The 26,492-nt window shown below is 45.5% G+C and overlaps 1 protein-coding gene across 6 annotated transcripts; it reads right to left on the bottom strand.

Annotated features, from left to right (window-relative positions):
* Positions 1-6,517: 6,517 nt before the first annotated feature.
* Positions 6,518-24,732, bottom strand: SLC25A38 (solute carrier family 25 member 38). Of its 6 annotated transcripts, none has more exons than XM_068670550.1 (7): positions 24,573-24,732; positions 24,358-24,479; positions 24,085-24,169; positions 23,380-23,559; positions 22,748-22,916; positions 21,935-22,044; positions 6,518-9,567 (listed from the first exon to the last, which is right to left on the bottom strand). In XM_068670550.1, exons 1-7 carry the CDS (start codon positions 24,591-24,593, stop codon positions 9,526-9,528), a joined length of 729 nt encoding a protein of 242 aa, XP_068526651.1. In that variant the 5' UTR covers positions 24,594-24,732; the 3' UTR covers positions 6,518-9,525. The 6 variants fall into 6 exon arrangements, with proteins under 6 accessions (XP_068526651.1, XP_068526650.1, XP_068526646.1 ...); XM_068670549.1 differs by having other exon boundaries at positions 6,533-9,567; positions 21,935-22,101; positions 24,573-24,731; XM_068670545.1 differs by lacking the exon at positions 6,518-9,567 and adding an exon at positions 16,917-20,545 and having other exon boundaries at positions 21,935-22,101; positions 24,573-24,731.
* Positions 24,733-26,492: the final 1,760 nt, after the last annotated feature.

The raw sequence follows: 26,492 nt of genomic DNA, 5'->3' as shown, positions 1-26,492 counted from the left end.
ATCCTCACTCCAAAAAGGAACAACAGGTCTTCTGATTTTATGAGCTACTTTTTTTTTTTTTTCTTTTTTTTTTTTGGGGGGTGGTGGTGGTGGTGCAAGAGTATTCAGATAAATCACATGATGTTGGCTTCATTGTATCAAGCTCCCTTTGATAAGCACTTGAGATCGTACTTGTCACATTACTTACCGCGTCTGTTATTTGGGACAGAAACTAAAAAGGAGGTGGTTCAATAGGCAGGGGAGAATTCTCAGTCAGATTTTGCTTTAGCACGTCAGCTGGGTGCAGCTGGCTCTTCCTACAGCACATTCCTCTGCCTCCCTTAAAGATGGAGTGAACAGCACAAGGGGTCGAATGGTACCTTTGTTTCTGATGGAAGTAATGCCTTGCCTGTTGTTCTGTGCAACAATTCCCCTTTCCTCATTAAAAATCAGCTTGTGTTTTTTTGTTCAAAGGACAGTTTGTATAAAATAGGGTTGGCCTTTGCCCTGCTGAGACTCATATTGATTTACCAAGCAGTGCTCTTCCTGGTATTGCTGGTGGTTTGCTGCTTGCTCAGCTCCTCCTTGCAGGTTTCCCTCAGTGATTGCTTTAGGGATACTACAAAGCTCCACCAAATATAGCAACCAGCAGATGTTTCCATCACTGTACCACCATCTACTGATCAGCCGAATCAATAAAAGATTTGCATTATTCTACTACTGCAGTTGGGAAGTGTTTAAAAACTCCAAAAATGGTTCTCCTTGCTTGTGCAACAAAATTGCAGATTGCTACAGCAAAAGAATACTTTGTCCACCTTGTGAGGCTGCACAATTTGTAACTGCTGCACCTGCCCTCCCGTGACAAATACCTTATTGTATGGTGTCATGCTTATGGCTAGCAAATGCTTTAGTGACACGCTGCAGCTAAAACAGCGGGTGTGAAACATGAATTGCCTGACTGCTGTGCATGAAGCATATTGTAATACGGTCACTGCAGCGCTACAGAGCTTAACATCATAGGAAATTGTCCTTCGTTCCTAGCACGGAATAGCTCTCATGTTATCCTTTGCAGTTTTTCTTCCACCACCACTGTAAATGTTTTCTGTAGCAAGTCTGTGCACATAGCAACCACATTTTTGAGTTGAACTTGATCTTTATGAACTTTTGAATGAGAACGATGACATTTATCACCCGTTAATTTATGCTTGCTGTTGTTACAACATTATGTTACACAAGTATGTATTTTAGGATCACAGTGTGAATATTATGTTTCTAATGTGAGTATTTGAAGGGGAGAAGTATATTAAAAACGATTGTGAAATTGTAAGTTGGGAGCATCCTCTTCAAAGTACACTGTGTTTTTTGTTTGTTTGTTTGTTTTTCTAGGAGAAAATTTAAGGTTTCTTTTGACCTCTTGAAATGATGAGAAAACAAAGATTTACATTGACACTTTAGAATTCTGCTTTCCTGTTGAACGTGAAATTCAAGGTTTTATGGTTATTTGATAAATTATATTTAGCTTCTAAATTGCTTACAGTGGGAGGCAGCCTCTAAGAGGCTACAGCATCTTTTCTACTTTCCCCTTCCTTCTCTCCTCATTAGCACTGTCAAGTGCTACAACACGGTGTTGTATGCTGTGGGAGAGTTTACACAGCCCTGTTCTACTTTTTAAAGTACCAAGGTTGTTGCTATCTTTTAGAGAAATTACAATAAAAGTAGGTTAAACTGAAATTTGACTCACACATTCTGTTCTGCAGTGGACATTAACATGATAATTTCACATCTGAAGTTTATTGGGTTTGGTTTTTGTTTGTTTGCTTTTAAGAAGGAGCAGAAAGTGATCAGACTTCACATGCTTCATCATCTTTCTCCTCTTTGTTCTTTTCAGGGAGCATACAAAAGCCTGAGATTGGCATTTCTTAGAAAAAAAATAAAAGAAGTGATATTTACTTTGTTATGCTTGTGTAAATCATTGTCATTGTCCAGATCTAGCTACATTTCTGGATTATGCTGGCACTATTGCCAGTGTCTTCTGCAAGTGATAGTCAATGTTTGTGCCTTTCTAATAAGAATGCTCCTTTAGTTTTCTCTCATCTACTTCAACCTAATACAACTATAGCAGCATGACTGGGCACTGAAGCTCCTGATAACCGTTTTGCAATGACTGCACACTGAGTCATTCTGGAGGAGATTATCTAAATTGCAGGTTTGAACACAATTTCCCATATGTTCTTCAATTTTTCTAAAATGAAAACTTCCTGTTTTAGTGAGCAGCAATTTGTTTATTTATTGTCAATCGTTTCATCATGCAGAGCCCTAATCTGCAGGTCAGGAGCTGGCACTCATGCTGTACTTTCTCCTTTCTGTATGCTTGTTAGATGATCGTAATTAGCAAAATTACCAGATTATACTATTTTTAGGAGAATAATTCACACATTTGCCACATGGTGGTGACAAAGTTAAGTAAAACAAAACTCAACAGATATATGAGCTCTCCCTAAGCAAGAACACGAACCTTTACATAGGTGCTTTATAGACAACAGACTTCTATCAAACTTTGACAAATGAAAAATGACCTTCTGGGGCTATGTACGTGTTTCTCCTAACAGACACATGAATGATATTGGCTGGGATGAAGGGAGGTGTTAGTGTGGTGTGTGCAGTCCATTTACTTTGGAGAAATCTTTGGCTCAATAAAACTTAAAAAAAAAAAAGTATTAAGTGTAGTTGAACGCAATGATTGGAAGTTTAATAATAAATATTACAGTATATCTGATGTTATCAAAGGAAAAATGCCAGTAAGCATCCCAGACTTCTCTGCAATCTCTAACACAACATTTTCATGTAGTTATACCTTGCACCTTTTTTGGTGAACAAGCTCTTCTGGCTGGAAGAGCTCATGCTCTGTGGCCTATGAGAGGCCTTGGAAGGGTCATACTAAAGCTTGACAGTGAAGTATTTTTAATTATCATCTTAAGCAACCTGAAAGTTTATTTTTAGCTGCAGGCCTAGACACTTTAAAATAAATCTCCATCATTAACGGGCACGTCCCTCAAGTGTACCTCTCTTAGCATGTATTTTATATCATGTCTTTCCTGTCACCATTCACACTAAACTTTGTTACATAATTATATGCAGAGCATGACAGATATTGCTTTTTAAAAATTGAGTTAGCTTTAAAATATTCCTTTTCAGAGTGAAAATTCCCACAGTTTAGTCACCTGATCTGATTACAAAGATATTGAAGCTGATATTAAACATAATCAGTTTGACTGTAAAGGATAAAGATGTTCCTATTTCTGTTACACAAACTTAATTTTAAAAGCAACCTCTTCCTAACCTGGTACGCCCCTCTGATTATTATCCTCTTCTGATAGTCCAGGCGGGCAGCGATGACTTTGAAGACAGAAGCCTGAAGGCAATCAAAAGAGGCTTTAGGGGGCTGGGACGGTTAGTGTACGGAGCAGGAGTGCAGGTAGTGTTTTCGTCCATCCCTACGGTGACAGGGAGGGGTACGGAGAGGACAAGGAAAGCCCACCTGTTAAACACGTGGCTCCGGGGCTGGTGCCAACGCAGAGATCTTGGGTTTTTCGACCATGGGGCAGTTTATTCAGCACCTGGTCTGATGGCCGTAGATGGGTCCCTATCCTTTAGGGGAAAAAGGATCCTGGGCCAGGAGCTGGCGGGACTCATTGATAGGGCTTTAAACTAGGTAAGAAGGGGGATGGGGGTGAAGCAAGGATTGTTGGAGCTGTGCCAGGGGGAACAATGGCAAGGCCGGAGGATAAGGTAATGGCCCAGCTGAATTGCATCTACACCAATGCACGCAGCATGGGTAACAAACAGGAGGAGCTGGAAGCCATCGTGCAGCGGGCAGGCTACGACTTGGTTGCCATCACGGAAACGTGGTGGGACCAGTCTCATGACTGGAGTGCTGCGATGCCTGGCTATAGGCTCTTCAGAAGGGACAGGCAGCACAGAAGGGGTGGCGGTGTGGCTCTCTATATTAGAGAGTCTTTCGATGTTGTAGAACTCGAGGCTAGGAATGACAAGATCGAGTCCCTTTGGGTTAGGATCGGCAGGGACAACAAGGCTAGTGTCCTGGTCGGGGTCTGCTATAGACTGCCGAACCAGGATGAGGAGACGGATGAGGAGTTCTACAGGCAGCTGACAGAAGTTGCGAAATCTTCAGTGCTTGTACTCGTGGGGGACTTCAACTTCCCTGACATTTCCTGGAAGCACAACACAGCCCAGAGGAAGCAGTCTAGGAGGTTTCTGGAGAAAGTGGAAGATAGCTTCCTGACGCAGCTGATTAGTGAACCTACCAGGGGTGGTGCCCTGCTAGATCTTCTCTTCACAAACAGAGAAGGACTGGTGGAGGATGTGATTGTCGGGAGCTGTCTTGGGCAGAGTGACCACGAAATGGTGGAGTTCACTATTCTTGGCGAGGCCAGGAAGGGAACCAGTAAAACCACTGTATTGGACTTTCGGAGAGCTGACTTTGGGCTGCTCAGGACACTAGTTGGTGGAATCCCTTGGGAGGCGGTTCTGAAGGGCAGAGGGGTCCAGGAAGGCTGGGCGCTCTTCAAGAGGCAAATCCTAATGGCGCAGGAGCGGTCTGTTCCCATGTGCCCAAAGATGAGCCAGCGGGGAAGAAGACCAGCCTGGCTCAACAGAGAACTGTGGCTTGAGCTTAGGAGAAAAAAGAGGGTTTATAATCTTTGGAAAAGTGGGCAGGCCACTAGGGAGGACTATAAGGATGTAGCGAGGCTGTGCAGGGACAAAATTAGGAAGGCCAAAGCTCATCTGGAGCTCAATCTGGCTACTGCCGTTAAAGATAACAAAAAACGCTTTTATAAATACATCAACAGAAAAAGGAGGACTAAGGAGAATCTCCATCCTTTACTGGATGTGGGGGGAAACTTAGTTACAAGAGATGAGGAAAAGGCGGAGGTGCTCAATGCCTTCTTTGCCTCAGTCTTTAGCAGCAATACCGGTTGTTCTCTGGATACCCAGAACCCTGAGCTGGTGGAAGGGGATGGGGAGCAGGATGTGGCCCTCACCATCCATGAAGAACTGATTGGTGACCTGCTACTGCACTTGGATGTGCACAAGTCGATGGGGCCGGATGGGATCCACCCAAGGGTACTGAGAGAACTGGCAGAGGAGCTGGCCAAGCCCCTATCCATCATTTATCAGCAGTCCTGGCTATCGGGAGAGGTCCCAGCTGACTGGCGGCTAGCGAATGTGACGCCCATCTACAAGAAGGGCCGGAGGGCTGACCCAGGGAACTACAGGCCTGTCAGTTTGACCTCAGTACCAGGAAAGCTCATGGAGCAGATCCTCTTGGGAGTCATCATGCGGCACTTGAAGGGCAAGCAGGCGATCAGGCTCAGTCAGCATGGGTTTATGGAAGGCAGGTCCTGCTTGATGAACCTGATCTCCTTCTATGACAAAGTGACGCGCTGGGTGGATGAGGGAAATGCTGTGGATGTGGTCTACCTTGACTTCAGCAAGGCTTTTGACACCGTCTCCCACAGCATTCTCCTCAAGAAACTGGCTGCTCTTGGCTTGGACTTGCGCACGATTCGTTGGGTTAGAAACTGGCTGGATAGCCGGGCCCAAAGAGTTGTGGTAAATGGAGTCAAGTCCAGTTGGAGGCCGGTCACTAGTGGCGTCCCCCAGGGCTCGGTGCTGGGGCCGGTCCTCTTTAACATCTTCTTCAATGATCTGGACGAGGGCATTGAGTGCACCCTCAGTAAGTTTGCAGATGACACCAAGTTAGGTGCGTGCGTCGATCTGCTCGAGGGTAGGAAGGCTCTGCAGGAGGATCTGGATAGGCTGCACCGATGGGCTGAGGTCAACTGCATGAGGTTCAACAAGGCCAAGTGCCGGGTCCTGCACCTGGGGCGCAATAACCCCAAGCAGAGCTACAGGCTGGGAGATGAGTGGTTGGAGAGCTGCCTGGCAGAGAAGGACCTGGGAGTGATGGTGGACAGTCGGCTGAATAGGAGCCAGCAGTGTGCTCAGGTGGCCAAGAAGGCCAACGGCATCCTGGCTTGTATCAGAAACAGCGTGACCAGCAGGGCTGGGGAGGTGATCATCCCCCTGTACTCGGCTCTGGTGAGGCCGCACCTCAAGTACTGTGTTCAGTTTTGGGCCCCTCGCTACAAGAAGGACATCAAGGTGCTTGAGTGGGTCCAAAGAAGGGCGACGAAGCTGGTGAGGGGCCTGGAGAACAAGTCCTATGAGGAGCGGCTGAAGGAGCTGGGCTTGTTCAGCCTGGAGAAAAGGAGGCTCAGGGGCGACCTTATCGCTCTCTACAGATACCTTAAAGGAGGCTGTAGAGAGGTGGGGGTTGGCCTGTTCTCCCACGTGCCTGGTGACAGGACGAGGGGGAATGGGCTAAAGTTGCGCCAGGGGAGTTTTAGGTTAGATGTTAGGAAGAACTTCTTTACTGAAAGGGTTGTGAGGCATTGGAACAGGATGCCCAGGGAGGTGGTGGAGTCACCATCCCTGGATGTCTTTAAAAGACGTTTAGATGTAGAGCTTAGGGATATGGTTTAGTGGGGACTGTTAGTGTTAGGTTAGAGGTTGGACTCGATGATCTTGAGGTCTCTTCCAACCTAGAAATTCTGTGATTCTGTGATTCTGTGAAACTAGGCCCTGAGCTGGTTCAACCACAGTTGTTTATATACAGTTGTTGAACACTGTGGCTTGATGGCATACAAGGTGGGCTTGTTGTTCATTCTTGCAGAAGGGTGGTAGAAAAGGGAGGAGAAAACACATGGTATAAGGCAAGTAGGAAACACTACAGAATAAGGCCTTGTGTGCTCCCCCCCTGTACATCAGCACTCGTAGTGCACACCACACAAACCGCTGAGTTGGAAAACTGCAACAGATACTCCTCCTTTTAGAACAGTCACTTTTGACCTAATAGATTATCATGCTTATAATTGTTTTGGCAATCTATAAAAATGTACCTGCTGTAGTTGTGAAATATTCTCAGCCTTCCCAAAAACTGTTACCTTGGAGTTTCTGGGACTTACAGACTGATCCCTGTACATGTGTTCCTCAGAGCACGTGTACCTGGTCAGGTCTGTCTGCAGGGTGTGAACTCAGGACTCCTATAGGAAGAGTTTAAAACTGATCTAATGGGTAAATGAATGTCAGAAATGCAGACAAAAGCATTAAAGTGGCAGTAGGAAATAAGTAACACTAGCACAGAGTTCATTGAGGAAAAAATTGTAAATTTTTTGAGAATAATGCTATGGATAAATTAAAAGATTTCAAATATGGTAGGAAATAGTAGCCCACTGGTCAGTTTGTATTAGATAAAACTGCACTGAAAGCTTTCACAGAGTATTGTGAGCAGGAATCTCTAGATAAAATTTTGTAAGAAATAGTCCTTACCACCCTTATGTGCACCAGAGCTTTCCCCCTCTTTTGTTTTCATGTGTTTGAGGATAGGTTATATTCATTTTGCTCTTCTCCCAGCCATGTTCTCTTCCTCCAACTACCCATTTCTCTCTCTTGACCCTTATTTTTTACTTGACAGTCATAATCCCATGCCAGTGTCACGTGGATTAGAGCAATCTCCCTGATTCCTCCCTTTCACCTCCCCTCCATCATGGCACCTGCCTGCACTGCGTCCCCAGGCTAGAGGTGAACAGGCAGGACTGAGACCAGGCTGCAGGGCCTGGCTGGGACCTGTGAACTGCCATAACCCCCAAAACTGCCATAACCGCCGCCCAGAGTCTGGCAGCAGCTGTAGGGACAGATGTCAGCACTGCCAGGTGGGGTGCTGGGGGCATCGCTCAGCTCCTTTCTTCGGCATCTATGCGTGAAACCAGACCGCAGCGGGGGCAAAAAAAGCTTGCGGCCTTGTCAGTGCTATGTGTGAAGTTGTAAGGGGCATGATGGCTAGTAGAAAATAATATGGCAACATATGCAGTCAAAATGGCTTTTTATTTTTTTTTTATTTATTTTTTTTGTGACTTTCAGAAATACCTGGGAGGTTGCATGTGAAACATTCCTGAAATGAACTGTGTCATTTTCATCTGCTGAGAACAACTCCAACCTGGTCTGTTAATGTTCTACTTAGAAAAAAAAAAAAGTATTTATTTTATATATACATATCTATAAGGTATAAAATATACTAACAACTGCTGTTTTTTTTGAGAACTGGTCCCAAGAGAGTTTAAAATTGTTCTAGTCAGTTTTGGTTACATGTGCAGTCTGAGCAGCGCAGTGCAGTAAGATCTATTGGAGGCTTTTGTAGCGTGACTGTTTCAGAAACACAGAGGTGGAGGACACCTGTATAATTTGTACTATATATATGCAGTATAGAGAGTCTGCAGAACTTCAGCTCTTACTCTTTGTATGTCAATGTTTGTTTAAAGAAATTAAATACCTTCCGCATAAGTCCTTTGTAGTAAAACCACTGGTTGTGCATTCAGAGGTTTAGCAATTATGATATAACACACAGTAAAATCTGTGAAAACCAGGAAAGTAAGAAGTACAGAGAAACATCAAATACCATATCTGGAAATGGGGTATGCCTCCAGCAGCAACTTTAATACTCCTTCAACAGTTCCGCAATAGGGAAGAAACACAACAATTATTATAGCTCTATGAGCAACAGCAGCCTTGCACTCAGCCACCTAACCTCTCTATCTAGTAACAACTAAAATAGACTAGACTAGATCTAACTAGTAACAACTAAAATAGAAACAGTAAGTCTACAGTATATGAAAGCTCTCTAGAACACAGTGATTTTAAATGATGTTACAAAATAAATTACTGTGAGAAACCTTTTGGGGATGGGACATGCCTCTCTCAGAGAGGGGTAAGGATTTTGGCTTTCAAGTTAGCAGGGCTGATAGATAGGGCTTTAAACAAAAGTTGAAGGGGGAAGAGGATAAAACCAGGAATTCCAGTGATGAGCTAAGGGATGGTGCACTAGAATCAGAGGGACTGTGTGCTAGTGAGGTCCTTCGGTCAGCTCCACAAGGTGCTGTGTGTAGGGAAATGTATTTGAAGTGCTTCTACACAAATACACGCAGTATGAGAAATAAAATGGATGAGCTAGAAGTCTTGGCCCAGTCCCACAGCTACAACATCATCAGCATAAACAAAACCTGGTGGGATGAGGCCTGTGGCTGGTGTGCTGCAATAGATGGTTACAGGCTCTTCAGGAGGGACAGGCAGGGTAGGCAAGGTGGCGGGGTGGCGATGTATGTGCAGCATGGGATGGACTACATGGAACTTCAGGTTGTGGATGGCAAAGTTGAGAGCCTCTGGGTAAGGATCAAGGGATGAACAAATAAAGGGGATGTCGTGGGAATCTATTACAGACCACCCAGCCAGGACGACAACACCGATGAATTATTCTCTGCAGAACTAAGAGATGCCTCAAGATCAACTCTCCTTGTCCTTATGGGGGACTTCAACTTGCCAGACATCAACTGGGATCACCACACGGCTGACATGAGCAAGTCCAGGAGGTTCGTAAAGCACCTAGATGATAACTTCTTGGTGCAGGTGCTAAGGGAGCCAACTAGGAAAGATGTCCTCCTTGATCTGTTGCTGGAAAACAGAGAGAGTCTTGTGGGAGACATGGCAATTGGCGGCCGTCTCGGTCATAGTGACTATGAAGTGGTTGAGTTCAGAATTTATGGTGACAGAAGGAAAACTGACACCAAAACTTCAGCCCTGGTATGGGAAAAGCAGACTTCAGGCTGCTCAGGGAACTAGTCAGCAAGGTCCCCTGGGAAGCTGCTTTTGAAGGCATTGTCATCCATCACTGCTGGTCAGTCTCTAAGCACTGCCTTCTAAAAGCACAAGACCAGGCAATTCCAAAATATCAGAAGGCAGGCAGGTGGGGCAGAAGGCCGTCCTGGCTGACCAGGGATCTTCTACTGGTCTTTAGATGGAAAAGGGTACGGCTGCTGGAAGGAGGGTCAGGCGACAGGGAAAGAATACAAGGACACTGTTCATGTTTGTAGGGAGAATATCTGTGGTGCCAAAGCCCAACTAGAGTTGAAGCTGGCCATGTCTGTGAGAGACAATAAAAAGCTTTTTATAGATATGTTAACAGAAAAAGGAGAACCAATGAAAACATAGGTCCTCTACTTGACGGGGAAGGTCTCTTCACAGACAATGACATAGGCAAGGCAGAGACATTTAATGCCTTCTACACCTCTGTCTTCAATGCTGATGATGGGCTTTGGGACCCAGGGTGCCCTGAGTGGGTGGACCAAGGTGGTGGGAATGACAAACTCCCAACCGACCCTGAACATGTGCAGGATTTGCTGCTCCACCTGGATCCATACAAGTCCATGGGTCCGGATGGGATCCATCCCAGGGTGCTTGGAGAGCTGGCTGGAGTCATCGTGGGACCTCTCTCAATTATTTTTCAATGACCTTGAGAATCTGGAGAGGTGCCAGTAGACTGGAAGCTGGCAAATGTTGTGCCAATTTTCAAGAAGGGTAAGAAAGAAGACCCTGGCAATTACAGGCCTGTCAGTCTCACGTCAGTGCCTGGTAAAATTATGGAGAAGGTGATTCTTGAAGTGATTGAGGCGCACCTGGGGGACAATGCAGTCATTGGTCCCAGCCAACATGGGTTCATGAGGGGTAGGTCCTGCCTAACAAATTTGATTTCCTTCTATGACAAGATCACCCATCTAGTTGACCAAGGGAAACCAGCTGATGTGACCTTTTTGGACTTCAGCAAGGCTTTTGACATGGTTTCCCATAGGATCCTGCTGGACAAAATGTCCAGCATACAACTTAACAAAATCATCATACAATGGGTGAGCAATTGGCTGACGGGCAGGGCTCAAAGGGTTGTGGTTAATGGGGCCACATCTGGCTGGTGGATGGTCACTAGTAGGGTACCTCAAGGCTCCATTTTAGGGCCAGTCCTCTTCAATGTCTTTATCAATGATTTGGATGTAGGACTGGAAGGTGATTTGAGCAAATTTGCCGACAACACCAAACTAGGAGGAGTTGTGGACTCTGATGAGGGTGGAAAGGCCTTGCAGAGGGACCGGGACAGATTGGAGAGCTGGGCGATCACCAACTGCATGAAGTTTAACAAGAGCAAGTGCCAGGTCCTGCACTTGGGACAGGGCAACCCTGGCTATACGTATAGACTGGGCAATGAGACACTGGAGAGCAGCCCTGCAGAGAGGGATCTGGGGGTTGTGGTTGACAGCAAGTTGAATATGAGCCAGCAGTGTGGCCTGGCAGCCAGGAGGGCCAACTGTATCCTGGGGTGCATCAAGCATGGCATCGCTAGTTGGTCAAGGGATGTGATTGTCCCCCTCTACTCTGTGCTGGTGAGGCCTCACCTCGAGTACTGTGTGCAGGTCTGGGCACTGCAGTACAAAAAGGACATTAAACTGTTGCGGAGTGTCCAGAGGATGGCGACGAAGATGGTGAAGGGCCTAGAGGGGAAGACGTATGAGGAGTGGCTGAGGGCACTGGGCCTGTTCAGCCTGGAGAAGAGGAGGCTGAAGGGGACCTCATTGCTGTCTACAACTTCCTCGCGAGGGGGAATGGAGAGGCAGGTGACCTATTCTCTGTAAACACCAGTGATAGGGCCCACAAGAATGGTGTTAAACTGAGGCAGGGGAAGTTTATGCTGGACATCAGGAAGAGGTTCTTCACTGAGAGGGTGGTTGCACACTGAAACGGGCCCCTGAGGGAAGTAGTCACTTCACCAAGCCTGTCTGAATTTAAAAAGCAATTGGACTGTGCACTTAGTCACATGGTCTAAACTTTTGGGTAGACCTGTGCGGTGCCAGGAGTTGGAGCTGATGATCCTTATGGGTCCCTTCCAACTTGGGATATTCTATTCTATGATTTTAACCTAATGAAACTTGATTTAAAAAACAAAAATGCAAAGCTGTACTTTAGGCTAAATAGTAAATGTAAAACTTGCTCATAGTGTTTTTGGAGGTGACTGAAATGCTTTGAAATTCTGATGCACAGTATTTCTGAAGGGTTACACAAACAGAAAAGCATGATTGTTTGGTCAGGTGAAAAAAGGCAGCAGTTTTGGCTTCCAAATACTTGCTTGTTTATGAAGGGCTGTCTGTTTCAAATGTGTAATTGACTCAAGATGCAGAAATTTGAAGCAGAGAAAATATGCCCTGTATTCATACGTGCTGATGTGCTGAAAAAACAGCCAACAAATGCAGCAGTTTTCATAGAATGGTGCAAAAAAGGAGGCCTCAGCTAAATTCTTGCTGCTATAAGCAGTTTTGTTAAAGCAGGGAAAGAACAGCTTTTCTAGTCCATATAAGAGTTGTGTTTGTTGCTGTTTAAACTGATCTCCAGCTCTTGTTCATAACCTGCTTTAAGTCAGCTCTGCATGTTTCTCATGTGACAGAGAATGAAACTCAGCTTGGTGCTGCAGTTAATTTTCTCCTTCACCAGCTGGTGCATTCTCTCATAAGGGTAATGTCTTCATAAGCTAGTGTGGGCTGTTCTAATAAAATCCAGTGGAGCTGTTCTTCACTTTGATTTTCTTGAGTGTCAGGATGAGCAGACAACTTATGTACAGTTTTATGTTGTTTTTTTGTGCAGAGCTACAGTGCAGGAAGGATCTGTGGCCAGATGCCAGTGGGAGGAAGATGACATACCAGCTGGATGGTGAGTTCTGAAACTAAGTCATGAAATACTGCAGTGGTTTAGGAGAAGTGACAGACTCTACCAAGGGGAAAGGAAACTGCTTACAGCATTACAGAGCACACCAAAACCTAATCGTGGTTTTAAGATGTATTTATACTCAGTTACTCTAGATTGTAAGAGTTTGTAACAGAATGCCACTGGGGCTGGATTATTTCCCATTAAACCTAGGCTTAATTCAGGTCTTTTTTATGATCTCAAAATGAATGTTATCAATGTGTGTTGCAGGAAGCACAGCCGAAAGCACGACAGACAAACAACTACAAGAAAACAACCCCATCTGCAAGAAAACAATGTCCTTGTGATTAGCAGTCACATAGACTTTGTCCTTGAAGCCAGCTACTGGTAACAATATTTTTCTGAATTCCTCAATTGGGTGATGTGGGAACACTGTCATGGGAACTTCTCATAGTTGCCCTGGTAGCTTGGTTTGCTCAGCTACAGCAAGCCATGGGATTTTTGCTGTTTCAAAAATCCCTCAACAAATGTGGCTGATCAGATGTGCTAATGTGATTTTTCTATCTCTTGATAGATTGGTTTATCAGGCAAGGCTGAAATGGCACATCTGGGAAGATGGAATATGGGACATACTAAGCATGTTTGCATGTGATGCTAAATTAGGAGAAGCTGTTGACTCCTCTGAGGGCAGAGAAGTCTTGATAGGTTATAATACTGGACACTTGCCAGTTGTATGAGATTTAACAAGAGCAAGTGCCAAATTCTGCACCTGGGACGGGATGATCCTGGATATATGCACAGACTGGAGGATGAGAGGCTAGAGAACAGCCCTGCAGAGAGGAATCTGTGGGCTCTGGTCAACAGCAAAATTAATATGAGTTAACATGTGCTCTGCAAGCCAAATGGCCAACAGTACCCTGGAATGCATCAGGCACAGCACTGCTAGCTGGTTGAGGGAAGGGACTGTCCCACTCTGCTCTGCACTGGTGCAGCCTCATCTTGAGTACTGCGCGTAGTTCAGGGTGCCACAATATAAGAAGGATGTAAAACTACTATTGTCCAAAGGAGGGAAACAAAGTTGTTGAAGGGTCTAGAGTGAAAGAGATAGGACCCGATGAAATGGCACAAAGCTGTGTCAGGGGAAATTCAGATGAGATGTTAGGAGAAGGCTCTTCACTAAGAGCATGTTCAAGCACTGGAACAGGCTCCCCAGGAAAGCAAGTGGTCATGGCACCAAGCCTGCCAGAGTTCAAGAACTGCTTGGACAATGTTCTCAGACATATGGTTTGATTCTTAGGTAATCCTGTGCTGAGCCAGGATTTGGACTCGATGATCCATGTGGGTCCAGTGCAATTCACAGAATCACTCTATGGTTCTGCATCTGGGACTGTTTTGGACCATCCAGTCAGTAACAGCAAGGCCCTGACATCTTGGAGAAAGCCCTTTGTAGGACCCCTGTTAAGGAGTCCAGGATGCACGAAGGACCGCTGAGAGTGATCCCTGGGTACAAGGAACAGCCTTTCTGTCTAGCAAGCAAAATGGCATGTGGGAGTGAACCCACAGAAAGTGGCTTTCAGCCTACGGTCATCCTGCAGCAGCAAGGAGTCTTGGAGTAGGCAGGTGTAGGGAAGCATCACAGAGTTACTACCAATCTTCGAGTAGTGCAAGAACTTCAAGGAGGTTCCTGGGGTGGCTACAAAGCCCCAGAAAGACCGTCTCCCCAACGGCCAGCCCAGGCTGTGAAAGAAAGCAGCAGCCCTTGCCAGGAGAGGTCTGTGAGCAAGGGGCCTGTAACAAGCCCCCCAGTGGTGGGAAAGCCACTGAGCTGCTGTGCAGACATCTGCTGCCCAAAGAGGTCCTGTGAAGAGTGGATCGACTGGTGCATCTGGGCAGAACATGAGAGAGGCTCAGTAAGAAAGACCTTTGGGCAGTATCTTTGCCATGGGACATGCCTGTGGGTGTCATATAGGGAATGGTGTGGAGCCTGTGGAGTTTGATCCTCCAGAAGACAAAACCAAGAACACAGATACGCAGCCACCTCCTGTGAAGCTGTATGCGTCAATGTTGCATTTGGGATTCCCCCAACAAAGAGAAGTGGGAGCCCTACCAAGAGGACTAGGGCTTCTCTGGTGCCTTGGCCCTGTGCCTTGAAAGGGCTCCAGTCCCCTACCAGAAGGCAGTTGAGGCAGGGTGAGGAAATGGGAAGTGAAGGTATTAACTTACATGTACCTGGCCTGTGCAAGGCTTCCCTGCAACAGAGTTCCTGAGTTACAGGTGTTGTGTGAGCCCATCTTCCCTGTCCCACATTGCCCCAGTCATCATCAAATCAATAGGTGGAACTGATTAACCTCAGTGAAGAGGATAGAGATGCTAGCCAGGGGGATCCCAGGCACAAAAGGCAGCAACAGTGTGCCATAAGGATGTGGCTTCACAGTACTTCAGCCCTGCCCCATCAACATCCTGCAGCTGAGGCAGGGTGAGGAAGAGGGAAATGCTGCCAGAAAGGTTGGCCAGCTTACAGTCTTCCCCTCGTCAATAAAGGATATAATATCTTTAAGAAATTGTGTGAGGCCTTTTCCATCTCATGTTATTCCCCCTGTCCTCGGAGCATGTTTTCTGTACTAAGCCCACAGGGAGAAGGAAGGGAGGGCCCTTGCTTCCCTTGGGCTGTTGCAGCAGGGAGCAGAAGCAGCTGGTGGAGGGCCACCAAGGTCAGGGTGGCTCTGGAAGTGATTTTCTAAAAGTTGTTCTTATCTGAAGCAATATATTATCTTCATTACTCTCACTTCAGATTTCTGTGACCACACCTTATTACTACTTCTTGGTTTTTCTTATCCTCCTCCAGCAAAGGTTCACAAAACCATACAGTAGCAGGCTTAGCAGACATTAATACATGCTGGTTTAGCAGACTGTCCAGTGTACAGCCCAGGTGAACTACAGATCGCTCCAGGTACAAGTTGAGTCAAGCAAATGGGACATGACACCACAGTGGGTGAGAATCTGCTATGCGATCCTGTCTGCTAGCTTTGCTGCAGCATAGTGGCCCTCAGCCAGAGAACAGCATAGCCTCTTGGTTAATTTGCAATTTTATAAGCATGCACACTATAAACATTTATCAGAAATACATGTCGTTGATAACCACAGTATCTAATACTGGAGACAGCAGTCTGATTTTCCAAACACCATGGAATGTATTTTCAGCACATGTAAAAGTTACTCCTTAGTACGTGGCTTTTTTTCTTTTAAAACTCTGGATAAGATGATGTATGTACTTTTGCAATTTCAGAAGAGAAAAATGGTTTTACAGTTGAATGATCTTTACTGAAGTTACAACTGGCATCTGCTAAACCCAGAGCAGTATCATCTTTGTGAATTCCATCTTCACTTGTATTTCAAAGGTTTGTTATTTCTTTCGTGGTTTGGGGAAAACAGACTTCAGCAAATCCTTATTTCCAGTTCTACAAAAGTTGCAGAGGTCTCCTTGTTAACCTTTTATTTTGCCGGTTTCTTAAGCAGACACCATAGGTTAATGTTCTATTACAAGAATAGTGTCTTTAACGGTTCCTCTTCTATCTTTCCCACCCTCCACAGGGTTAGGGAGCTTGTCCCTTATCTCTCCTCACAGCTGCAGCAGCTGGCAGCAGAGTGAACAGAAATGCCTCTACACTGGATGTGGGTCTCCAAGGCAGCAGGAGCTCTGGGGAGCCCTGCATGCAAGAGGTGGTGCAGCCTATCCACTACTGCATCCCAGGGTCATGCTTTGGTAAGAGATCAGCAATGCCCTTGCACTATGCCTCACAGTGAAAATGAAGTCACAAGCACAATTTTTGGTCCTCTGTTGAGATCAGACTGCCTAATTAGTGAAGAGCTGGTTTGCAGGAGATTAAAAAGTTAGTTTCTACTCAGAGTGCTCAAAACACCACTGTCCTAAAGGCTGATATTTCAACATCTGTTAGTGAGATTCACTTTCTATCCGCCTTAGCACACAACAGACAGGCAGAGAAAGCTGTGAGGAAGACAAGAGTCCCCACTGCTGTGTATTCTTTTTCATTTAAGTAATGCAAATTCAGCTTGCATTAGCACAGTCTGTTTATTGTGCCCTAGAGAAAGAGAATACACATGGCTTCATATTACTCTGAACTCACCCAACAATTCTGTTCTCTTGGAGAAAAAGCCTAATAAAGAAAAAGTAGTTTCCCATCCCATCTCTTTGCTTTTTACGTTTCTGTTTTGCTGTTTTTAGGGTTTTTTTTTGGAAGAAATAGAGGGGATGACATTGATAATTCTGGCAACCCAGCTTTTAATAGAAATATATACTTTATCACAAATATTTTTTGTAGACATACACTCAAAACACTCAAACCTATACAATGTTCAAAACCTCCAGTTCTGTTTTAAACAGTACAAGAGAAAAAAAATATGACCACCACAGGCAGAACAGAAATAACATGAAACAAATAAATAACCAGGCTATTTCTCTTGTGTCTTTACAAGAGAGTTAGATACTGACTGCCTCAATGTGTTAGCCAGTTGCATTCTTATACCACAGTTGCAGGGGCAAACAAAGCCAACACACACTCACTAAGAGTGCATTGCCAGCAACTGAGGTCACCCAGAGAGGGATCTGACTGTGATCTTGCCATAATAGAAAAAGGCTCACACTTTATCACACCACCTTCTCCAAAGCCATCTTAGCTTAGATTTTGTAAATGATTATCTAATGGGATTGTTAGTGCTGAATTGTTGGGGCGATGGAGGTAGGTGATTCATTACCTGCCTCTGGGACTGTCTTTGGTTTTTGTGTTTAGGTTGTACAGTGACCATTTTTTGTTAGAAGCATACAACCTCACGAGCAGCATAGCTAAACACTCACCACAACTATTGAAAAGTAACTTCAACTAATCAGTTTAGAAACAATGTGTGTTTTTTTTTGAAAAAGGAAAAGGGTGAAAAAATGAGCTGAGAAAGACTTGTATCCGTCCGATACAGCTTTCAGATCATGAAGTAGAAAGAACTTCAAACTTCCCCTTCCCCTATATGTAAGGGAAGTGACAAAAGAAATAAAAACAAACAAACCTGTACCACAAAACTCACTATTCCCAGCTTGTGTGTAGAGAAGTCTTTGGATTTGCAGCACTAAGGGTTGATGAAGTGCAGTGCAGTTTAGATTCTCTATTTGTAGAGGTCCAAGGAGCCCCAACTAGTTCACAAGTGAAAGACATACACCTTTTCACTCCACTGCAACTAAGAGCCTCCTCATTCTCTATGAAGTTAAGGGAATAGAAGAGCTTTCCAAAAGAAAAAAAGCTAATACTTCTTTAGGGCAGTAGATTTTAAGACCCCAGCAGGTCTGCATAGATTCTCTAGTTCCTCCTTTGTTACTTTACCAGGCAGGAATATAGAGCACAAAAGCCACCAAAGCAGCCCTGCATTTCAGATTTCTGATGAGGACATCACTTAATACAAGATTTATCACCTGGCACTCTTTGCTCACATGCCTCATTAAGCTTCTATCTGCACAAGCTGCATATTACTTTGCAATTGCTTAATCAGCAGCTAAAATACTTGTGAAACATCTTGCAGGCAACCCCACGTGCAGCCCTTGACTGCCACAACACAAGGTGAACAACAGATCTACCTCACGCACCAGACTCGGAAACCCCAAATAAATTCAGGCTTTGACCCCATGCATAGCAGAATAAAGGACTCTGCCAGGTCAGTAATCTAGACTTGGTTTTTCAGCTCTGTCAGCAGTACTCAGGGTAACAAACAGCAACATGTGCAGTCACCACTGTTTCACGTGCACTTGAGTTCAAGTCACTATGGGTAAGAGGGACTACAAAAAGGGGAACTGCTTTTATTCAGGATTTGGCAAATGATCCAGCCACTCACCTAACAATCTGCCACCTTCACAATCTGACTGACAGGAATGATTTGATGGAGTGCTCTATTCTTAACATGCACACATGCACTCAGGACCCTTCACCAGCATTCTTGGAGACTCATGCATAGTGTAGTGCCAGCCCACTCAAAAATGGGCTAAGACTAAAAACAGGCAGCCCCTTCCAAGCATCTAGCATGTCCTTAAACTTTCCATTGACTTCACTTTCACGTCAGTCATCAAAGCTTCTTGCGGCTGGAATCTATTGAAGAACATCTTTTACAACCCACATCCCCTCTGTTCTTGTGGTCAGGAGACTGCCAGAGCAGGCACTGCTTATGCAAGTTGAATTTTAAGTATTAAGAACGATACATCAAACCAGTTCATACAAGTAAAGTGTGCCACATCTTCATATTTAGAGACACCTACTCTGTTTTTAAAGTGAATTTTAACACCACTAGATATTTAATAAAAAACAATGCTATGTTTTCTGCAAGGTACACTACAGAACAGGATACATACTTCCACGCCTAGCTTTTTGACGACACCAGCAAAGCTGCAAATTCAGCCAGCCCATAAAAGTACAAGTGAAGAGGGGAGCAGGCTGTACCTAAGATTGGAAAGCATATGCTATTAGCTCTGGAGTAGAAATGAGGAAAAAGGCACAGTTGATGAAAAAAAGTGTACTTGATCACCAAGCTTAAACTCAGGAATACTGAAACATGAATAGATGAACCTGCTAAGAGAAAACAATAATCTCAGAATCTGCCCAGAGTTTGTGTGGAACATAAATAGAATTAAAAGTTCCCTACCAAACACTCAGACACCTCAAACTTTGGCGAAAGCTTGCAGAAAAAAACACAGCCTTTTCTTTCCCAAACTAAAGATATTCCACATGCAATCAGTAATGGCTTCTGAGAGAAATCTGAAGTGTACGTATCTGTATCTGCTTCCATTATTCATTTATGCACTAGGAGCCGTGATCCTAAAAGCTACATCTAAGGACCAGCTCATGCGGAATGTAGATCAGGGATCAAACAAATAATAGGAAGCAAATACGTCTCTAGTACAACTGGATTAAAAAAAAAAGTATTCCTGGTGTAACCAATCATCAGGAAAAGTGTTTTTCAGGGAACAAGTAGAATGTTGGTAGCAACTAGCATGCTCTCTACTTTTGCTTTGAAGTGTCTTATGCTTCTTAATTCTAGTGCAAATGCTGCTGTAGCTGCAGAAGCATATATGAAGTGTTAAGATACTCAGTTACACAGTGGCATATGACACAGCAAGGAGGCTTTAGTTACCTTCTCTGTTATCAAGCACAGTACAAAAATGATGACAGAGCTTTCCTTCAGCACTTCATTCTCTTCCACCCACTCCTGCATTATAAACCTCAAGAGACACATCCAGTCTCCTGATGTGGTCTGCAGTGTTCCCCTGTGAGAACAAAGCGTATGAGGAAGGAGGATCTACAGCAGACGGTGGATCACAGTGGCCTTACTGGCCAGACCAGCAAGGAACAGGCTGGCAGATTCTGCAATCAGCATTGCCCTTGCTGTTATCTCCTCAAACACTTTTTGTTCAGCAATTTCTCATTGCATTAAGGTGGTGAGCACAGAGCTAGCTTTAAAACAGGCTTCTCTAAGCACAGATACCAGGCTGCAGAAACCCTGCCATTTCCCAAGGAAGCCTGCAAGTACAGTCCTTCTGGAATGAATTGATCAAATGAAGCAAAGATTCAACTCTTGTTTCCCCTACTTGCCAAAAGGCTTAATCCTCTCTCCGAAGGACTTTCTTCCTCCCAGCTGAGTAAGGCTTATTCCTCTGTGCAACTGGGAACTGCCCAGTGCCAGCTGATCACAGCAAGCAGGAAAAGGAGTGAAGCTGTTCAGTTTTAGCGCAAGTCAGTCAAGATTTCAAGCCCATTTTTTCCATCATCTGTTCATATACAGTCCATGCCATTGCTGCCATCAAAGTACGCCTGAGGGCACGGGGCACTCCACCTCGGAAAAAGCCGACCAGCCCAAAGTCCTGCAACAGGAGATAAACAGAAACCCGTTACTATCTGCCTCCAGCATTTTAACTTCTCATATTACATGGAACAGCCCAGGATGTATTTCAGCTCTGATCCAAATCAGCCTCTGAAAGATCCAGGCTTAAATTGAATTCAACCTTTAGGAAGAACCCATAGCACCATGCACTTGCAGGGCTGCTGCTGAAGAAGGAAGGGGAAGGGTGTGTTAGGATGACAAACAATGGGGAAAGCCACATTGAAGCCTGAAAAAGAGAAGGTGAGGGAGTAACAATTTCAAGCCACTTGAGGAAAGTGACTTGTTCTAGTTTAAAAATCATTCATATTTACAAAAATAATTTAAGACTTAAAATTGAAGTTTATAAGTACTGAATAAGAAAAAAAAATCTGATACAAGGAAGTGAACTACATACAAAAAAAAAAATCAAAACATATTCCCGTTTAGGATTAGAGTTCAATTTGGAAACAGAGTAAAGCTGCCTTCTGAGGGCAGGAAGGGGAAGGTGGATTTTGAGTACATCTCTATGCCATTCCTTGGATACAGACTTGAATATTTATTTCTCTTTTAGTGTCTTTTAATATTTCTCTTTTAAGGGAAAATAATTGATTTTTTTCACTGGCTTATCTCTAAAATTGCCATTTAATGCCACTTACTAAAGAAGCCCTTTGTTTCAGTGTGATAACTACAGATGTGCCTGCACTGATAAGCCAGAGGTGACAGCAGCTGCAAGCAGAGCTCCACCAAGCTTACATACAGAGCTAAAATGAAATGATCCAAGTGCTTTCCATCACTACCAGTGTAAGAATCAAGGCATAACAGACAGAACTTAAGCATAATCATTCACTAGTTGGAAACATGAAGCAAGTTTGTGTGGAGAGATACTTGCTGCAATACGCCAACCTTTGTGCTCTAAGCTTACTCTCCAATTCCCATTTTTTGTAATTCTGTGAAAAGAAAAAAAAAAAGATAATGGACTGGGGAATGGCAAGAATAATCAGGGAGCAAGTTCACAGCCTTGTAATCTGTCCAAGAAGAGCAAAAAAATATCTGATAGCAATAATGGCCTCACTTATTACAAGGAAAACCAAGGAATAATGGACTGAAGACTCTGACAGCTTTCAAGTCATCAAAAACATTACTTCTCCAGCTACTTTCCTGAGCAGACCATAAGCCAGTGACAAGAAATTCAGCCTCAGTCTCCCGCAGCATGATCCATCTCATCTTCTGAAAACGCTCATGCTAATTAGCCTGATTGTAAGAACTCAATAAGCAGTCACATTTGTTCACCTACTTTAAAAGGCAAAAACTTTCTTAGCATGGCTGTGCTTCAAGCAAGGAAATGAGAAGCAAGGCTGCATTTGCACTAGCTAGAAGGGATTCAGCTCACCTTGTAGATGAAGGCAATGGCCTGGCTTGTCCTGCAGTACTTTTCAGGGGATAGCTGCATGTGTGTTTTGATGACATCAGCAGGCTGTGTTGTCAGTGAAGCCAAGATTCCTGCAAAGATCCCACAGCCAAAATTCATCAAGGGCATGAGCACTGGATCCAGCTGGTCTGCAGCAGAGCAAAGGCAACTCACTCAGACACAAAACAGGCTACATTGCATGACAAACTGAAAAGCTACTGAATGAGGGTATCAATAGCAGAGTCCAAGACAAAATCCATGCAGGGCAGAAAAGACCTTGGAAGGGAAGGTTAAAGTTAAGACTAAAGATAAAAGACAAAGTTACTTAACTTAAAGACAAGTTAAAGATAAGACTGCACAAAGAGCTCACTGCTGAGGAACTGAATTTAATTGGAGCTCAGGTAAGGAAAAGATGTCTAAGTCTTGTCCCTGCCAGTTCTAACACCAGAGAAATGCCAGTGTAGTGGAAACTAATCAGTATATAAGACAACCACCTGGATAAAACACTGCTGAACACATCCTCTCAGTTCTTCACTAACCTAACTTAAGCATCATTTACTTATATTAAGCATCAGTCTTCATAACCAATTAATTCAGGGTCAATTTCCATTTCTATACTGACCTGAGCTATAAGTCTACAGTTCTCTTTAAGTAAGAGGCAAACATCTCACCTGAAGTCCTACAAGAGACTAATTTAGCTGCGGAGGTTGAGTGCAATAGGCAGAGCAGGGAATCATAGGGCAAGATGCAAGAAAAGTAGTATCTTCTGTTACGGCCTCCAAAGTTCAGCCTTACCCTGAGGTGTGAGTTTTTTGGTCTGCGTGTAGAACATCAGGTAGATCCCAGAGAATGGTGCATCCCGCAGCAGTGTTGCGGTGAGCCCACTGAACATGCCACGAGCCCCTTCTGTCTGGTAAATATTCTTCAGAGCTGCATATACACTCCTATAGCCAAACCTTCCACTCTGTAGAGGCAGATAAAATTCTGTCATCCACATGCCAGGAACAGGCTAAGGAGCTCTGCTCTCAGCCTGAGGTAACCATGTTCAAACCAACAATGCTATGTGCTTCATGTAATACCTAAGATGGCAGTAGAGAGGATAGCCCAAGGCAAAAATTTCATTCCACCTGCCTCTGCCTTTAAAACAGTCTTCCAAGAAGGTAACTTAAAAAGGGCCCTACAACTGCAAAGACACTACATGCAAACAGAACTTCAAAATCTCTGGGTGAATTCTGTTTCATCTTACACTTCTTTCCTAAACACCAGTGGTATGACTTGGCACAATGCATGAACCAGGATGAAATCGGGACTACATCTCTGGCTGTATCTGAGGACCAGCAACCTTCTCCAGATACAAGAACTTCTTTGTCATCATGAGGAAGGGGTGTGACACCATTAACAAGGAATTAATTAGAAAGTCAACTAACCTCATACCGGGTCTTCACTACAGTTACCGGCAACATGCAAATCCCTGATATTGCACGTGCAGTGGCACCCAGAAAGACAGACTCCAGGGCTGTGGGTGAACGGTCCACTAGAAGATTTTGCTTCATTGTGTACAGAGTGCTGAAGTAAATCCCAACCCCAGGAATGCATCTTGCAAAAGACTTCAAAGAAACGACACCAAAGAAAGACAGAAAAAGCACACATAAGACAAAATGTACTACAGAACATTTCAGGAGCTATTAAATCTGTTGGGAAGCTTTATGAAAAAGAATCACTACAAGATCATTAAAGCTAAGAAAAGAAAACAAAGAAAAGTAATTAATGCCACTGAGAGGTAAGAGATTCAACTGATGCCAGGATTTAACGCACTCCTCATCTGCAATTTTCTAGCAACAAGGTATTCCAAAGCGAAACTAGGTTCTGCAGTTGCCACACCACGTTTGTAGAGTTATTCAAGCATTCAGCTGCTCAGCCTTGCAAATCAACAATGGCTACTAGGACCAAACCAGCGGAACTCACAACATTAACCATTAACTCCTTAAAATTGGATTTAACTATCTACCTATCACATGATTTCACTTGAATCATACAAGAGCTGGCCACTTGAATCCAGCCCTTAGTTATTAAAAAACGGTAGGTCTATTTATGTGTGTGTTTTTGCGATGAGGGTTAAAACAGCCACTTACTGGCGAGACACCTTTCCAGAGCCCCAGAAGACTCTCGGTACGAACCACCCTGAAGAGCAGCGTCACCATCCCAACGCGGCCGGACCTGAAAGGAAGACAAGACAGGCGCTGCAGCGAGGGGCTGCTTCTGCCCTCAGCCCTACAGGCTCCCAGTCACTCTTTGCAGACCCCATCCTGTCCCAGAAGGACCCTCAGTCCCTGCAGGACACCCCCGAGCACCGAGCCCCGGCCGGGCTGGGGCACGCCCCCCCCCGCCCCCGATTGGCCCCTTACCCGCCCGCGGGGGGCTGCAGAGTCTGCAGGCGGGTCTTCAGCAGGTCGAGGGGCTGGAAAAGGAGCGTGGAGCAGGTGCCGCTGATGGAGCCGCAGATGAAGGCCTTCAGTACGGGATGCATCTGGAGGGGGAGGGGAGGCGGCCGGTTAACGTCCCGTCACGGGGAGCCGCGCGAACCCAGCGCACCGCGCCCGGGACAGAGGCGCGCCATTACCTCCACTTCTCGCCCCGGCATCCCCGAGCCGCTCCACAACCAGTCAGCGCCACGGACAGGAGTGACGCAACGGGCGCGCCCCCGCCGCGGGCCAATCCCAGCCAAGGCGGGGGGCGCGCGGCCCGCCAAGTGCGGCTGCGCGGCCGCTAAGCGCTGGCGTGCCGGGGGCGCGCTTGCCGTGACACGTGACCGGCATGGGCGGGTGCGCACCTTGCGGCCCCGCCTTCGTGCGACAACGTGAAAAGCAGGGGGAGTGTGTTTAAGTCGGTGGCTGGGATGTGGTTTGGGCCCCGTTTCCTGGCCTTCTGGTGCCCAGACAACGTGCTGTGGCAGTTAGAGGTTCACAGAATTGTTATCCCCCTACGCCATTGTCATGCACTAAACCATATCACAGAATCACAGAATTTCTAGGTTGGAAGAGACCTCAAGATCATCGAGTCCAACCTCTGACCTAACACTAACAGTCCCCACTAAACCATATCCCTAAGCTCTACATCTATACGTCTTTTAAAGACTTCCAGGGATGGTGACTCCACCACTTCCCTGGGCAGCCCATTCCAATGCCTAACAACCCTTTTGGTGAAGAAGTTCTTCCTAACATCCAACCTAAAACTCCCCTGGTGCAACTTAAGCCCATTCCCCCTCGTCCTGTCACCAGGCACGTGGGAGAATAGACCAACCCCCACCTCACTACAGCCTCCTTTAAGGTATCTGTAAAGAGCAGTAAGGTCGCCCCTGAGCCTCCTCTTCTCCAGGCTGAATAAGCCCAGCTCCCTCAGCCGCTCCTTGTAGGACTCCTCACCAGCTTCATCGACCCACATCCAACCTTTCCTTGAATGCCCCCAGGGACAGTGACGCCACCACCTCCCTGGGCAACCCAATCCAATGCCTGACTTCTCTTCCTGAGAAGAAATTCCTCCCCATTTTTAATCCAACACCCCCTCCCCCTCTGCCCCCCACAGCAAAATATTTGGCCCAGCAGGCTTTGCAAGGCACGGGCACAGGAAAATTGAGCAATAACGAAGTGTTGCTTTCATTTCTTACCCCCCCCCCCCCCCCCCCCCCGCTCCCTCCCGCTGGATGTCCTGTTCTGGTAGCACCTGAAGACACCATCATCCTCCCACCACTGGAGCACCCAAGCAGTGGGACACCAACATGAGCCTCAGCTCTTGGGAGCCAAAGGCTTTCAAGAAGTTGAGAAGCTGAAGGTGGCTGCAGAGCCAGCTGATCCTTTTCCACAAAGCAGGAGGAGACGTGGCCAAAGGCTGTTGGCTTTCAGCCTGCAGCCCCCTGTGTATTTTCAGCTGATCACGGTGGTGAGCCCCAGGGTGGTTCCGGCTGTGCAGCTCTGAATGTCTCTTGGACGAACCTGGGAGTCCCATGCCAACATGCAGCCCATAGCCTGCCCTGTGGAGGCTCCAAATGGCTCCCAGCTGTCCTGAATCATCAAAAGACCCTCAAAGGCTCAGGAGATGCCCCTAGGTGGCTCACAGGTGGTGTGAAGCTCAACCTTCATGCTCCTCTTCAGCTGCCAGACCTCTCCAGCTCCACTTTCCCAATCCTATGAATTCCTGGCTTCCTCTTGACACATCCTGACTCCTTTTCTCTCGTGCATGCTGCTGCAAAAGGCCTGGTGACAAAGTGCAGCCCTTCCTGCTGTACTGGAGCGTTGATGGGTGGCCTGGGGAAAAGAAGCAGAAAAGCAATGGAAGTGTTGAGCGAATGAGAAATGTTTCTTTAGCATGGGGTTGTAAGTGATATGGTGCAAAGTTTCAGGCTGGAAAAGTGGTCAGGGGCAGGAATACTAGTGCTGGACAAAATTTACATAGTAAATAAATTCAGAGAGAACCTCTTTTCCACATTGCCCTGTTGTGGTCTTTTTGGAGGAGTACCAGATTGGAGTGAAAGAAAGCTATGTTC

This window comes from Anas acuta, chromosome 2 (assembly GCF_963932015.1).
Source record: "Anas acuta chromosome 2, bAnaAcu1.1, whole genome shotgun sequence".
Classification (NCBI taxonomy): Eukaryota; Metazoa; Chordata; class Aves; order Anseriformes; family Anatidae; genus Anas; species Anas acuta.
This window is presented reverse-complemented; position numbering and strand designations above follow the sequence as displayed.